The sequence below is a fragment of the Pundamilia nyererei genome, unplaced genomic scaffold (genome assembly GCF_000239375.1).
Source record: "Pundamilia nyererei isolate P.nyererei 1_Seehausen unplaced genomic scaffold, PunNye1.0 scaffold00001, whole genome shotgun sequence".
Classification (NCBI taxonomy): domain Eukaryota; kingdom Metazoa; phylum Chordata; class Actinopteri; order Cichliformes; family Cichlidae; genus Pundamilia; species Pundamilia nyererei.
The window spans coordinates 11,527,521-11,544,990 of record NW_005187402.1 but is presented as its reverse complement, the minus strand read 5'-3'; the positions used below and the strand labels follow the sequence as shown (position 1 = coordinate 11,544,990).

At 38.9% G+C, this 17,470-nt stretch overlaps 1 protein-coding gene across 1 annotated transcript; it reads right to left on the bottom strand.

Moving 5' to 3' along the window:
* Window positions 1-12,003: 12,003 nt before the first annotated feature.
* On the bottom strand, window positions 12,004-17,210 carry LOC102196381 (L-rhamnose-binding lectin CSL2-like). The gene is made up of 9 exons (XM_005719874.1): window positions 17,134-17,210; window positions 16,855-16,887; window positions 13,837-13,932; window positions 13,251-13,386; window positions 13,069-13,181; window positions 12,937-12,981; window positions 12,693-12,825; window positions 12,497-12,600; window positions 12,004-12,293 (listed from the first exon to the last, which is right to left on the bottom strand). Exons 1-9 carry the CDS (start codon window positions 17,162-17,164, stop codon window positions 12,277-12,279), a joined length of 708 nt encoding a protein of 235 aa, XP_005719931.1. The 5' UTR covers window positions 17,165-17,210; the 3' UTR covers window positions 12,004-12,276.
* Between the last annotated feature and the right edge of the window lie 260 nt (window positions 17,211-17,470).

The window sequence follows — 17,470 nt, the reverse complement described above, 5'->3', positions numbered from 1 at the left end:
GACATGTTTCACTTCCTTCAAACTGTAGTAACTGTTTACAATGAAAATCACTCCTTGTACGGTGAAACTTAACATGCAATCTCAGAACACGGAACTGCAGAAAATATGTCAAAAATCTGAAGTGCTGAGATTCCAGTTTTTTGATTGCTGCAACACTTCATGTCAGCACAGTGGCCTTTAAATAAAGTAAATAAAAGAATGAAGAGAAAATTTTTCAAATTTCAACTAATATTTTTAAAATTACATGTGATGTCTTTTTGAGTTCATCCATTCACTTATCTACAACTGATTGCTAACAGGAAAGTAGACAGGAAAAAACAAGCTGCAGATGGGTTTAAGGTGATGAGTGGTTTAAGGTGTGTCCTTCGCACTTCTTTGAAACATGCAACAGATACTGTATCAAGTATAATCACTGCATATATTTTGAGGTCATGCTTTGTGTTGTGTTATTTGGCTTAGAGAATGACTATTCTATGCTATCAAAAACAAAATGTCTTATAAATACAACTGTCATGTAACTGTGTGAAGCAGCCAGAGTTGAGAACCCAAATGTAGACTCACAGGCAAAACTAAACTGAAATGTAGCTTTTTTGCTGAATTACCAAATATGCTAACCAAGGAACTCATAAGGAAACTAAACTGAGATATATTAAGCAGATGGCACGCACACAGACGTGGAGGATAAGAGAAATCACGACAAGAAACAGAAGGAAATGCAGACAATTTATACAAAGGAAATAAGTGCAGAGGGGAAACACCTGGGAAACAGGGCTGGACATGATCTAACTGGCGAGACAGCAAACAACTGAACGTGATGGACACAGGACACGTGACTATCAAAACAAAACAGGAAGACATGAGAAACCCACACTGAGACCCAGACTGACTAAAAACAGGGAGCAGAGGGAGGAGACAGAGACAAGACTAAGGAAACAGATAAATACAAAGGGCACGACTAACTCTCAGAGGAGACACAGGAACGAGTCAAAGGTACAAAAGGAACCTAAAAAAAAGAAACTAGAAATACAAATAAACTCAATAAAGGAACTAAACTGTACAAAACGAACTTAAATCGTCTTCCTCATGCAAGGAAAGACTCATGAAACTAGAATAAACTCAAATCGCTGGGCCAACGACTCAGGATCATGACAACAAACTCACTATAATTATTACTTGCAGCTGAATTTGAATTAATTATGACGTCAAGTGAAAGCTTTCTGTGGTTCAACTTTAACTGGTGCCAGTGGATAACAAATGTCAGCGAACATTTCAAATACAGTGCACAACTAACAATAAAAATTCAGTAATACCTTATTACGTAATACGATTATGACTGATTCGGTATACATATGGGTAGGTGTGAGGTTTCCCTCTATTGGTTTTTAAAGGCGTTGCGTTTAAAATTGTACTTGTATAACCCTCCACCTACCAAAAAGTAGAAAAACAAAACCAAAAACCGAGCAGGAAAAGGTCAGCTTTTTTTTTAAAAACTTAACCACAACACACTTTCCACCAGCTGCTGTTTAAATTGTGTCACAGCAAAGAGCCTGTACTTTTCAGCTCTGCTTGTATGAATTGATACATTTGATATAGTGGACCTTAAAATAATAATTTATGTCTTGAGCAATGCTTTGGCATCCGAGCGCTGCTCTAAATCGGTTCCATATCTGACAAACTGGTCCTCTTCTATAAGGCCCTGAGGCTGAAACTTGGCTTTCACATAATGATGTCACTCTTAAAGCTGAAATCCTGGTTTTTAATGCCATTAACCATCAGCTTAGCCCCCCCAAAAGAACCTCGGTAAAATATTTAATTTCTCTCAAAAATTCGACTTGGAGATTCAACTTTTCATCAAAGCTCACTTCTTTAGAACATTATCAACATTTGTATCACATCCTGGATTACAGTTCTTATTTACTGTTGTGTATCTCCATTTTCCTAATTAGATTTCAAATAAACAATAAGTAAGACTAGAGACCTCGACTATGATAAGAAAATATAAAGAAAATCCTAACCTGAAGAATACAAACTAAGAATTCTAAATCCTGGGTCCAATACTGTCCAATGTCCAGTTCTTGTTAATTCAAAGATGAAGCAAAGAGACAACTGCTTTTTTCAGTTTCAGAGAAAGATGTAATGTGTATGTCTGCTTCCACTAAGGAAGCAGACAATCTGGCAGATTTGCTCAAGCTCAAGTGGGACCTTAAATGCAGGTTGTAAATGAGGCTGATGAGAAACAGGTGGTCAGGCTGAGGCGTGGAGAGGAGCCTCTGCTCAGCTTCTCCGGGACTCAGGGAGTGTTAAAGACTCCAAACAACAACAACAACCCTGTGCAGAAATATGACTTCAGGCTGGGTTGAAGATTTAAGGTGGTTATACAACTTAAATGTATGCACTGATGTTAGAATGTTGCAATCTCTATTTTGCTTTTTATGCTGCCTTTATTTCCAGTTTTTCCAGCAAATATTAAAGAATTTAGAAGTGCTTTTCACACACTTCTGTAGGTCCAAAAAATAAAATGTGATGAATATAAATATTTTATTCATGCCAATATTTTAGAAGCATCTTATTGGAAACTTAAAAAATACAAAAAACAAAACCATTCGAACAAAACTAAGGGAAGTAGGTGAAGGCCACTTCACTTTTTTAACTATCAAGTTAAAACTGGTCCTTATTTTTACACTAGTTTTGTGTTTGCTGCTGCCATGAATACAAACAGTGATGATTTAAAGCCTTCAACTAAATTAAGATAAGATAAGATAAGATAACCTTTATTATTTGTTTTGTTACAGCACAAAGTGGACAGTGCACAGTTAGATAGCAAAAATTTGAAAAACACTGGAATAGGATAAGAATAAGAAAAAGATACTGTACACAAATGTACACAATAGAATAGAATAAAATAAAATATTATACTGTATACAATAGAATAAAATAGAATACAAATACTATATACAACTGAGTAGAAAATAACAACGTTGTTAGAAAAAGAGTTCTGCACTTAGTGTTGTTGCACATTTGTGGATGCGTGTGTTTGGTCAGTTGCGAAGTTTTGTGAGAGCCTGACAGCAGAGGGGAGGAAAGACCTTCGAAATCTCTCCGTCCCACACCGTGGGTGCCAAAGCCTGCCACTGAAGGAGCTGCTCAGTGCTGTCAGAGACTCCTGCATAGGGTTGCAGATGCTGTTCAACAGTGATGACAGCTTAGCCACCATTCTCCTGTCATTCACCACCTCCTCTGGGTGCAGAGGGCATCCAAGAACAGAGCTGACCCTCCGGATCAGCTGTTCAGTCTCTTCCTGTCCTCAGCAGAGATGCTGCTGCCCCAGCAGACCACACCAAAAAAGATGGCCAAGGCCACCACAGAGTCATAGAAGGTCTGCAGGAGTGGGCCCTTCACTCCAAAAGACCTGAGTCTCCGCAGCAGGTACAGCCTGCTCTGCTCTTTCCTGTAGAGGGCGTCTGAATTATGAGTCCAGTCCAGTTTATTGTTCAGGTAAACACCAAGGTAGCTGTCCACAGCCTCAATATCCATAACTTGACTGTTTAATGGTTGCAGTGGAGGATGTTTGTGTGTGCTGAAGTCTACCACCAGCTCCTTGGTTTTAAATGCAAGAGCTTGAATTTATATATTTCCTTTTTTTTTTTTTAAATCAAAAACCTTTCAGGTAATTCTCCTTGTATGCGTTGTCACATGCTCTGGCGTTTTGATCACGCACTGTTTTGTTAATGAAAGCTGAGACGTGAACAAGATTCATCATCAGTATAAAGAGATGTAAAGTTTCCCTCTACTGGTTTACGGAGGTATTACTGTTGCTTGTACATAAATGAAATTGTGTCTAAAAAGGACATGCACATATTTGAATACAATAATGCTTGCAGGAGCAAACACAACAACAAACCAAAGTATCTTTGTGAACTCAGAATTTGCCCACTAAAACTACTTAAATAGGAGCAGGCTGATTTGTGAAGGCTGAGAAGTTGCCCTGCCACCTTGAATCCAGTGGCTGAGATGGATATTGCCTAATCACCTTTATGCATGTGCAGGCAAATTTTAATTAGTGTCTGCACCTTCAAACATAACATATGAAGGATTATACCTTTATGTTTTATCATCTGAGAATGGGTCCCTTTCACTAAAGAAGTGAAAACATGACTGACTTATTGTCAGCATTAGATGTGCCATCCTCCAAACTCAGGACAGCTGACATTAAGTCAGCTAAACAATAACCTCTGGTTATAAGCCAACATTTTGACACCTGATTTCTCACATCGTATGAAAGTCTATTTGCTAAGTGTCAATGTTAGATCGATTTCAAGGAAAGTTTCCCTAACACTGGCTAACAGCACTTAACAGAGGCTAACAACTAACTGTAGCAAAAACAGCAGCAGTGTTGGGTGAAGTAACTGAACCAGAGGAAATCAAATGAGAGGAGGCTCATATGAGAAATTTAGCTTAGCTTCAGAAAAGTGTGAAACAGCAGCACTGTCTGAATGTACTTCATCACCCTGTATGTCCACTTCTGCAATTAAGAAGATATGAATCTACTTCCTTTCCCACTTTGAAGCTCTGAATGACAAAGCATCAAATCATCAGTTTCACAAACAAAACCTCCTGAACAGTTTTTAAACTGATACATGGCTTAAAACTGTGATGAGTCTCAAAATAATGGCAGTACATTTCAGTCTTTGAAATGTCACATACAAATGAGTCAGAACAAGAGAGCTGACACATAGTTAACATGTGATGCACCCAGATCCCAAACTAATGACAGAATATTATCATTGTTATTATCATTCTCTTTATGGAAAACATTACAAGCAATTGTCAAGGAGGTAATACAACACAGGTTTGTATGGTACTTTTTATACATATACAAAAATATTTTCTTGCTAAAGGTTTCTTGATCTTTTCATCAGATTTCAGCTAAATTTGTTAGCTAACTTGCTAGCTTTAACATAACAATGAAAAACAAAATAGCTCTGTGCAAAGGTAAAAAAATCCATCCAAGTCTGGGAAGTCTAGTCTAGTCTACTCCAGTCTGTGTGCTTTCCTGTCTGCAATGGAAAATATGTTATGATGTTATCTTGCTTCTCTGCAGAGAAGACCAGGAAGTAATGTATGCTGATGTTAGGTTCATGAACCCGGTAGATGAAGCAGGAGAAGAAGTGTTACATAACCAAGCCAAGTTTTCACAGTTATCTCATTACACCAAACTGACATGATGATGACCGAATCATAACTATTTCTAATGCCAAGAGTATGCAAAGCAGTAATTGTTTACTACATAATTCCATATGTGTTCATTGATAGTTTTGATGCCTTCAGTGAGAATCTACAATGCAAATAGTCACGAAAATAAAGAAATAGCGTTAAATGAGAAACTCTAGTACTCTATCATGTCATAAATAATATTAGGATATTCTAGTTTTGAGCACGGCCAAATGTTGAACATACTGTCAGCCCTTTTCTACTGAGTGTTAACTAAAAGCCAGTATAACACACACAATCAAATTCTATTAATCCAGCATCATGTTTCTTTATGTCATAAATGGCCAGTGTTGGGTGACGGCTAACCCTAAAAAAGCAAAGAAGAGGAAGATGGCGTGAGCAATTAAAGTTAGCCTCAGAACATGAACATTACAAACAAAAAGGATGACGTACTCACAAGCAGTGTTGGCAAAGTTACTTGAAAAAAGTAATCAGTAACTAATTACTGATTAGTAATTTGTTTGTAATGTAATGTTACTTCACTGATAACTTATTTTCAAAAGTAATTAATTACTTGGTTACTTTTTAAAAACACGATTTAAAACCTGAATAAGTAATAAAGCGATAGATCTTTCAGCCCAATTCTACTTTTTCTGCATTATCCATCATACAAAATGTAATCAAATGGAAAAGTCTCTTTTTAAAACTTGTTTTATTAGTTTTAATCTTTTAACTTTATGCATCAAGCAAAAATTCAATTATATTCAACATTCTCTGACTGGAAGAAATTTGTTTTTTGTTGAGGATAAGTTAAACCTAATTACTCCTGTAAGAAGATTCGCAAGCTGTGGAATAAATTTTTGTTATATCTTTTCACATCGGAGTCCTGTGGAAGCTTTTCTCTTTCCTCTTCAAACTAACGTACACGAGTGGAACACGGGAAAACTGGTCTCACTGCTATACAATATGTATCTGTATATAATAGTGTGTTACCAAGCTTCATAAAAGAAACTCTTATTTTTTTAGTAATTATTAATTATATTATATATTTGCATATATAGTCATCTGTAAATACTAGTGCTGTCAGCATTAATCTCGTTAAAATGACTTTAACACCATAACCGCATTAACACGGCAAATCTCTGTTAGCGAGTTATCGTGGATCGCCCCGTGCGTGGGGCTGCACTGCGTAAACTTAATGTGATGGCAGACAGGATGGAGCTCAGTGTTATGGAGCTTTGGGAGGAACTGTGAAAATCCAGCTGATGGACAGCACCTCAGAAATACATCGATACCAATTGTTAAAGAATTCATTAAAAATACTAGATGTAATATCAAAGAACAGAGATGTCTAATTTTTCCAGGAAATGGAACATTTAGGCTCAGTGACCTGAGCAGGAATGAAAAACCTTTAATTCAGATGGAAAAACATCAGGTGAGTGGACTTTACAGTTGTTTATTCAAAGTAATTTCTTTGCTGATGGGAAATAATGACATTGATAGATACATTTCACGTTAGTTTGGTAATCTATACAATATATTTGCAATGACCTTTCATTCTTTCATTTATTATTCATACCTTTTGTCAACAAATATATTTTGTTGATATATTTTTCTTCCACTCTGAAGTTTACCATGTTGCGTTTTGTTCTGCTTAGTGCTGACAATTTTGTTGTACTATTGTACTAAGTATGACTGTGCAATGACAGTAAAGAGCTGTTTCCCTCTCCCTCATTTTCTCTCTTCTTCACTGGTCTGCATTTCTGTCATATAACACGACATAAATTCACCAAGTCATAGAATTGTGTTTGTGTTTAATTGCAAATACTGTGAATGTTTTTGAACTGCAGATGAAACTTAAACAAGTTCAGTCTCTTTTTTTTCCAGTCTCCCTAGATTACATTGACCCTGATGACTGAGGACCTAAAGACCCAAATCTACAGTATAATACGCACAGAGTATTATACTGTAGATTTGAGCACTGTCAAATGCTGAATATCTTGTCCGCTTATTTGTTCTTACAGTAACTTAGATTCCAGGTGGTAGGAAGATACAGCCTAGAGAAAACTTTGATTTCCAGTAGGAATTCCATTAAGCAGTGCTTATGCGTCACAGTAGATATTTATTTTACATAGCAATGCTATTCAGGTTTTTTTGTCAACAAAGAAAAATCCTGCACCTACAAGAGAAGAGGATGGTCAGATTATCTCTGTAGGAAAAGAGTTAGGCATGTATTTCTCATTGCCTAGCAACACTCCCATTGCCATGGCAACCACCTCTTGTCCTCCGGTCAGGCTTGTAGAGTTAAAGAAGGGGAGAAGAGAGCATTACATAACAGCAGGTCCTGATTGCATTTCCATCCTCTTCAATGCACATACCACACTCCAGAAATGACAAACTATTATTCTTTGTGTCTTCCCTGGTGGACTTTTCTATCCACTGAGCTTGTCACGGCGGTGGACGGACTCAGGCGCAGACTGAGGTAGCACAGCTCAACGACACTTTATTAATCACACTGGTGCACTATATACACGTGAAGGGGGGGGAAACACCAGGGTCCCGGGGATCAGTAGGCTGGGGAGACACACTTCTTCGCACTCGCTCTGCTCCTCGTCCAAACAGTCTCCACACAAGCAGCTCAGCTCATTCTCCTACTCACGGGGTCCAGGGGTCACAAAAGGGCTGATCCAGTCAAACCTGTTACACAGACGAGGGTAAGTCGAAGGCAAAACACGGGAACAGTAGAATCGCAAGGAAGCCAGGCAATACTAACGAGAGTTATTCAATATTCCAGCGACGAATAGCTCAGAGCCCCAGCCTTAAGAGCCAGAGAATTGCAATTCGCTCGAGATCAGCTGCAGGTGCGTGGGCCAAGGGCAGGAGCCCAATCAGAGCTCCGCCCAGGCAGACAGGTAGGAGACAGAGCGAGAGAAAAACAACAAACACTTGTGGCCACACTGGGCTGGCCGGGGAGGCACAGGGACCATGACAGTGCTGATGTGAAGGTAAGTTAAGGTTAAAGGTTTCTACTTCTTTGACCCAGGTGTCATCCACTTATCTTTACCAGTGGCAAGGTGTTGTCCCTACGAAAGATTCAAAAGCTCTTACTTTCCATTTCTTCTATGTAAGGTTTGGCTACGGTGGGTGACACTGGAGAGCCCATGGCACATTTATGTTTGTATCTGCATTAACCTTCATTGTATTTAGAATATGTGGTGAAGAGGCAGAGGCCTAACAGTGTGCAGGTCTGATCAGGGGTGAAGCTGGTTCTGTTTTCTAAGGATCTGTCTTGCTGTATTGATTTTCTGAAAGTCTCCACTCTCTCAGTTGTAGGTATGCGAGTGAAGTGTCAAAACACACTGGTCCATCGGGCTATTGTCTCCCCAGAAACACTTCCCTTGTGCTTTTGGAAATCTGTTTTTTCCTTTTTCTGCTTTGTTTTTTCCCTATTTCTGTTGTTGTTGTTGTTTTTTCCCTATTTCTGTTGTTGTTGTTTTTCCCTATTTCTGTTCCCTCCCTATTTCTGTTGTCGTTTTTCATATTTCTGTTGTGCTTTGTGTGCTTTTGCTGCATTTTTCTTATTGCTGGTGTTTTCTTAAGCTGCAGTCAGTTTGGCCTCTCGCTGCCACCATAAGTTATAGGTGTTTTGTTGTGATTTGGTGATATGTCAATACAATGGAAGGGAATTTATTTCAGCATTTTTTTTAAAAGCAGTCGCAGAGCAGATGATTTTGTAATTTAGTGAATGTTTGGAATGACGAAACGATAAGAAAAAAGACTGAGAATATGAACAGTAACAGATAGGATGCAGCAGGAGTGAGTTTGAGAACAAATTGGAATGGATTGGAAAATATTCTGATTTGCAGGAACGTCTCCACACACATCTCACTGGTCAGAGACTGCAAAAGGAGAGTGTTTCGGAGCATGGGTCAAGGTGTAATTATGTCAGTGCATGAGAAAAAACATCCTAACAGAAAGCTGAGCATTAAAATCAATCAAGTAGCGGTCCCCAACCTTTTTCGCGCCACAGACCAATTTAATGTCAGACAATATTTTCACGGACCGGCCTTTAAGATGTTGTGAATAAATACAACACAATAAAATGATACAATCAAGACAAAAACTGTGTTATTTTGTAAATATAATAAGAAACGCAAATTCACTGTGTAATTGTGTAACTTTATTAGCAGCGTCCTCCTGAAAATGCGCCAACAACATTGGGAGTAACATCCTCCTTTCTGCCCCTTAATGCTCTCTGGTTGTTATGGTAACGTAAATATTTCTTTCAAAATTAGACACACAACTACAAAGACCCAGAGAAACCTAGTTAATGATAAAAACCCAGAAAACCATACATTTCACACCCGAGCCTCAACTCTCGCAGCCTGGTACCAAACGACTCACTGACTGGTACCAGTCCGTCGCCTGGGGGTTGGGAACCGCTGATTCAGAGTATTTAGAAAGAAGTTTCCTTCAACTCTGACTGCTGAACTGTTGAACTAGGTCCTAAAAAACATGATATGCCATTAAACAGCAGCTACACAATCATTCAAAAGGTTTGGAGGACATAAAGAACAGGGCCTTTGTAAACACCCAAATCATGATCCTGGAAACCTGAAGCTGAAAAATCCATTACACATGTGTTTGAGTCTGTTGTTGAAACCTCATCGAACTCACTGGTGAGGAAAACTGTTCTATGACATCATCACTGCTACAGCAGCATACAGGAAGACAGACCTGTGACAGCTTTCCTGTGAATCTGATGCAGGAGCTAGAGCGTGTCTACAGAGCTAAAGCACCAGCTGAAGAAGAAGCTGTTATGGTGTCATGTGGCATTGTAGGCTATGCTAGCTTTGTGTCAGTAATTTTGCCGGAAGAGGAAACTGAACCTTTGTCAGAAGCAGCATTCAACATGTTGCTTGAATGTTCACACAGCAGCAGTCTGTCTCTGAGCTGTACAGCTCTTAACCTGCTACTCTTCTTCAGATGATGCACAATGCTGTGATTGTGTTGCCTCATTAAGAGAACTTGTGCTGGATTATCGTGCCATGAAAAGAGGGGAAAAAAAAACAGATGCTGGTTTGAAAGTTGAAAGTCAAAAGCATGTTACCTCACGTCGAGTGCCAGCAGTACAAGTTCAACATTAAATCTGAATATTGAACATGGATGGATAATTGATATGGATCTTTTTGTGCCTTTTATTGAGTTGTAAATTCTGTTTCACTGTAACATTTACCTTTTGGATGACAGCACAAAGACAGAGAGGAGGAGAGAGGGAGAGAAAGGGAGACAGCAGAAGCGACAAGATGGAGAAAAAAAAGAAATTTGATAGAGTGGTTACATGGCACCATAGTTGTAACATCTGGTGGAGAGTCCCAGATTTTAAGCACTATGGATGTGTCCCCAAGAAAGATGGTTTAAAAGAGGAGGGAAAGAAGCCATCTATGTCCACTGTGAATGACCATCTTTGAACAGAGGCGGTGGTTTACGACACCAACTGTCTGCCATCTATAATCCAGTTTTGAGATCCCTTCCCAGACACCTTAATTCCCACTCACATTCTGGGCCATTTGACCTCAATAAATCACATCATAGGATTGGACTGGTTTCACAATGGGTTCACCCGAAACTTTGGCTGATTGTGAATCACAGCCGTTTTCCCTCCTTGGTTTGTGTGATTAGGCAGAGGATCAATGACCATGACCCTCTTGGGGACACTCCCAAAGGCCTAAAATATGGGACTCTCCACCAATTGCTCTTAGAACTGAAGAAGCTTCTCAGATGAGAGGTGAAACCTCTTCAAGGAAACTTAAAGCAGTCCTCATGTTTTAATTTCCAAGCTCCTTAGATTACACTTGTTGCAACATCTTCAGAATAAGACTCAGAATCGGAATACTTTATAAATCTTGTGGCACAAAGTTGCATTGCATACCTAGTTTGACTCTAGTTTGAGGCCCTGAGTTGTAAAGGAGATGAAATTCTGGCCTTTCAGAGCTGCAGTAAATGTTCTGCTTTGTTTCCAGAAACTTGCAGCCTAATGTTAAAAAAGAGCGGATACAGTGGGGAAACACTGTTTTAACAAAACAGTGGAGATTTTGTTAAAGATTTAAAATGAGAAAAAAAATCTAAAATAATAAAATAAATTACAAACTGTATAAGTATCTTTGTTCTTTTTTTTGCATCAACCTTAGATGAAGATAAAAATATTTTAGAATGATTTCTTTATGTTTCTGTATGTTTTAGATAACAGAACAACTTTTCTCAGAATTCATACTGAACACAAACACTGGACAAAAGTAGACCTCAGCTGCAACATTTTATTTTGTCCCTGACCTCCAACCAGTCGCAGCAGACTGCCACCCCTCCCTGGGCCTTGTTGTGCTGGAGGTTTCTTTCTGTTATAAAAGAGACTTCTTCCTTCCCACTGTCGCCAAGTGCTTGCTCACAGGGAGTCATCTGATTGTTGTGGTTTGGTGCTTTATAAATACAACTGAACTTAACAGAACTTCACATTTCATGTAATGTGTGTTATTGTACTATCAAACTATGAGTACTGTTGGAGTAATGACCCTGGTGTCCTTAATGATAAAAAGATAAATGTTGTTTATTTTGAGAGCTGAATTTTTGTGGTTCTGAATATCATGACAATATGCTCCTCTCACTTTACCTTGACACCCGACCGTTTCAACATTCACTTCGGAAATTAGTCAGACCTCTGTCACATTTAGCTCACACCATCCAGTTGATCAGTTTGTGATTATTTTATTATTGAAGGCAAAATTAAGAGTGAATCAGAAAAAAATATTTAAGGCAATCAGTTTTAAATCAGTTTTACATTTAGAATAAAGGCCAAATATATCTAGACACCACAGACCACAAGTTGACATGTCTTGAATAAATCTGATATGCATGTAAAATCAGTACCTGTCTTTATATTTTTGACCATACGTTGCACTGGCTATTGATTGATCTTTTTGATTAATAATTGATTCATTACACAATTTATTTAAAGATAATAGACGCTGATAGTATTTGATGTCAGTGATTTCCTCCATTCAGCAGCATTCAGCTTTCATCTGCAACTGAAAGAAAATTTAATTTCAGAGTTTCAATACCGAACTACAGTGTTTTAGAAAAGAATCAGTGTTTTTTCCTGAACCACCTAAAAGCACGGTGTCTAAGAGCAGATTCACATTTTCCTCTCAATGTTGAATGTGCTTAACTTTTTGCTGTTATAAATGCTAAAATTAAAGAGCAGGAAAAAAAACAAATCTGAATTACTTACAGTGACAGCTGTAAGCCACCTCCAGGTACTTGTAGATGCCATAACATGGTTCTCCAAACACAGAGCCGCTCACTTTGACAGTACAGCTGCTTTTCCCGTTACAACTGTGGATTCAGGCAAAAGTGAGTTGGCAGAGGCCAACTATATGTTGTGAAGAGAAGATATAAGGCTGAAGAAAGAGAGTTGGCAACTGTACCTCTCGGCTACTTTGTTTATTTGCTTTGAGCATTGGACATTTTGGAGCTGAGAGGCTGGACGATTGAAAGAGCATGTAGTTGCATCATGACGTCCGTAATCAGCTCTGTGAATAAGTAAAACCTGTCCTTCATCTGATGAAGAGCAAACATTAAAGATTTAAACACGTATTTAATTTTAACTTCATTTGTATCTTTATCAGATGAATCCAGAGACACACAAAGAAAGAGGAACTGTGCTCTCACCGCACTGAAGGTTTGCCAGAGAATCATCACATGTCACACTGTGGACTGACAAAGTGACAACAAGGAACATTAGAAACATGGACATTCACAGATTTGACTGAATATTAGTTTCTTATTACAGATGTAATTTACTGGCTGGGAAGCAGGCGTAGGTGGTGTCCACGTATTTGTAAATGCCGTAGCACGGATCAGAAGAAGTATGGAAGAGGACTGGATTTATTTCACATACCTTCTGACCATCACATCTGCAGGGAGACAAAGGTGGGTTAAAGTGATCAATTAATGATTGATATAAAGTGCTCAGATTTGTGTACCTGCTCTTGACAACCTTCAGGGCGCCATCCTGGGAACATTGTGTATTTTTAAGCTGGTGTGCAGGTCTCCCCTCACTGCAGGTTTCTGCATCTGTCCTTCCGAACAGAACTGATTGCACAATGATCACTCCATTCTCTGTTTTACAGAAAGCATGGGAAAGAAAGTTCAAAAGGAGGAACTCATGAGAAATGCATAAGGTGTGCAGCACAAGAGGAAAACCCAAGGCTCTTTATGTTTTTCAATAATCAGAAAATGCCTTCATTTCTGTAGATCTGGGGTATTACATTGAATCTGAAAGATCATATGAGTCACAAGCATAAACTGTAGTTTCACTAAATAAAGCACAAAAAGAACTGAAACCTTAACAGGTTATCCTCCTCAGCAAAGTGTTTACTGAGGTCAGAGATCTGCAGGGGGTAAGCTAATTATCTTACAGACATAGAATCAGACTTCTGTTTACAACCAGAGAAGCCGTCTCCTGCTGGAAATGAGAAAGAATTGAGATTACCTCACAACTGGGTTTATATTTGAGTGATAGCAAAGAGCTATAAAAAACCTTAAACATAGAGATTATTTTCATGTTACCACAGCTCAGGCGTTGTACACTGTCGAGGCTGTCACAGGTGATCACCCTCTCTGTTGACACTGGGAAGTGGGCTAAAGGACCAGTTCTAGGAAAGCCTGAAATGGAAAATAACTCCATAATTAGTAAGTCTTGGATAAATGAAGCATACTACAGTAGGGCCTTTATTCATCTGTTTGCTCCTAAAGCAAATATGAACGAATATAAAATATAGCACCGCTATAGCGCTTTGGAACGGGCGAGGTGCCCACGGCAGCACCTGCTGCTGTTTGAGAGTAAGAGCGATACGCGCTTTCAAGTCAAAAAGTCGTCATAAATAAGTCTCCAATAACACCAGAAAAAGTCGCCAGATTTGTCTCTAGTCGCTTTTTAGAAAAAAAGTTGCTCAGTCGCTCGTTAAATATAGCGTCCCACACCCAGACAGTAAATGCTTTTTATTATGTGTGATAAACAGGATATTAAGGCAATTGGTCAAAAGTTGGAGGAAAGTCACAGTTCTCCTCACTTGGCTGAGATCCAGCACACATCTCTTCCGCTGCAACTTTCTCGGCATCACCTTATTGTAGATGCCGCTTCACCCATTACCATGGCAACCACCTCTTACCTTCTTGCATAGGAATGCATAGGTCTATACCAGGGGTCGGCAACCCTGGGTACGCGTGCCAGTCGTGGCACGCAAAGGGTTAACTGATGGCACGACCATAGCTGGACTGGCCATCGGGCATACTGGGCATTTGCTCGGTGGGCCGATGGTGATTTTCCGTTTTTATGGACCGATGATTTTTTTTTTGTAACGGTATAAATAATGAAAGGTGGTGGATTGGCCAGATGTTGGCCGGTGTGTGAAAATAACTCAGTTGTTTGGTGGCGGATATGGCGGGGCTTCCACAGATTCAGTAACATTACCAAGTGGTGGAGACCAGCAGGTGGATGAGAGAAAGGGGAGGCAGGAGGAGGGGAGGCAGGAGGAGGAGAGACCGAAGCGGCTGCTGGTCCGAGTGTCAGGTGAACTGAACTACAGGTAAGAAGTTATGACCTGCAGTCTATCTGGGTCAGATATAAACCAAGTTTAGGTGGAGTTTATTTTTGTTATTGTAACTGACTGTAAAAAGTCAGCTACAATAACTCGTACTGCATGCTAGCTAGCATACAGCTGGGTGGGTGCTATGATGTTACTGATGGTGAACTTTATTTTATTCATGAGGTTAGTTAGTAGAGTTGCCAACCGTCCCGTAAAAAGACGGAATCGTCCCGTATTCAGAGAAAATATTACGCGTATTGAGGTGAAAAGGAACAGTTTGTCCCGTACTTCAGCTAGGATGAAGCACGTTTTATTTTCTGATCAAACCAGAAAGCTTTAATGAGCAGCTAGATTTGTCTCGCATTAACTGGCTGAGTTAATGCCAGTTAATGCAACATCGAAGCAGCTGGAATCCACAGCTGTGCGTGTTCATGGAGCTTGCATTTTCACCTGCTGGACATCACTATCTGACAAGTTTAACTGTCTTCAGAACATTGCAGAGGCCAGTATTTGGCTCTACATATCTATGTGAACAGATTTTCTCTCACATGAAGAGTGCAGTCTGAATGCTGGACACTCGGAGACCTGTGTCTCTGAGTGAGAGACCAGAGATTAGAATGTATTAACAAACATGCCATATTGGCCCAGTTTATTTTTCTTATCATTGTTGTGAGGAGACCATGAATAGCATTTGCATTTTCTGTTGTACAGTTCATTTGCTGTTATGGAGTTCTTGTTATGGATAAAAAGTGTCTTTTTTTATTTTTTTTTGTTTCAAAATACTTGATAACTATTTGCTGATAGCTGCAAACATCTCCGAACAAATATAATTCTATAAAGTGGTTCTATATATTGTGTAACTGTTAATATAGAGCGTTATTAAATTTATTGCTAATGCAATCATATGGCACACTGACTTCTGAGGAAATTTTAGATGGCACACGTCATCAGAAAGGTTGCCTACCCCTGGTCTATACCCAACACCATAACAGCACCTGATATATGGCCTTGTCTTGTGGGTACCACAACCCCATCCACATTCTTGTGAAGTGGGCTGAGTCTGTTAGTATCAGAGTGAATCCTATTCTACAAACTATTCTATTATTCTACTAACTATTCTACAATACACTGTGTGCAGTAAAGAATAAAATGTGTGATGCTAATTGTGAGATATTAACCTTAAAGATAAAATAAATAAAAATACAATAAAAAATAAATAAATAAAATAAATCCCAACAGTATCAGTGTTCTTCTTGAATGAATTCTGAGTAAGTCTCATGTGTAATGTAAATGGCTGAGCATGATGCAGGTGAATCAGAAGTAACTTATGGTAGCGACAATGGGGACGTGTCCCTACCGTTTTAATGACTACCAAAAGCTACTACCACTAATTTAACATCAGTTTCACAGGGAACTATTATTGGTTACTGAAATGTTCCTATCACTCAAGACCTCAATAAATCAAATAGAGTTTCCAGAGTTTAACTAAAGGATTAATCCCTAATGGTAATGGGACTAAAAACCTATCAGAGGTTCTTGTTGTTAGTGGCTTATCACATTCAAGTTTTCACACAGCACAAAATTCACCATATTGTACATAAAGCATAACCAATTTGCAAATCCAGGGTACCTCTTTGGAAGAAACTTGGAGTATGAAGGAGTCTTAGGGCCACATCAAAAAGAAAAATATTATTGTTCATTTTGAGAGAAAAGAAGAAATACAATGAACAGATGTAAGGATAGCAATGGATACAGCCCCATGCAGTAAAGAGGGTGGATGTTGTATCACAGACACAGTAAGTGCTGAGCATTTGCAATTTAATTTTGAAATTTTGACTGTAATCTCAAAGTGAACAATATTACTTTTTATGTGGTCGTAACACTCCATCGTACTTGAGTGAAAGCACAGAACAATGGGTTTAAATGACTAGTGTGGCTAAAGTATTGGGATAAAAGAAAGGCACATTTGGATAAAAATTGCTGAACATTTAACAATTACCTGAAGTCATGAGTACACATGTTGCTGCAAGCACTGAAACACAAAAAAGAAACCTCAGTGTTAGATGGTGCATGAACTACAGCTGATTTATTCATTTATCTTCTGTATTAAGTTAACAGTGTTTCAGATGGACTTTAATTTACCTCAAAACACAAATGACAATAAAGAAAACCCAAAGAAAAAATGGATGTTAAATACACCACTTACTGATCAAACAAAAATCATATAAATGATACATTAAGAACAACCTTTTGGGTGGAAAGATTTTTTTGTACTCACACAGTGTGCTGCTGAGTCTGGAGGACAGCATGGTGTTAGAGCTGGTTTCAGTGAAGAGCTGAGCCGATGGTGCAGCAAACCAGGGACCTGATTTATTTATACTGTTTGACTAAGGCAAGATGCCAAATTATTTCTCGTAATGTGCAACATCCTGAAACAGGAAACAGGATTTCACCTTAGATAAACGCCAAAGACAAACAGAATACACAAACTCAAAAAAGATACATATCTGATGGAAAATTTCGTATCCTGTGACTGCCTGCTGGCTCCTCACGCACCTCGTCCACCACCTCCGGTTGCCAAGGTGCCCCACGCAGCTCCTCCACCTCTTCCCCAC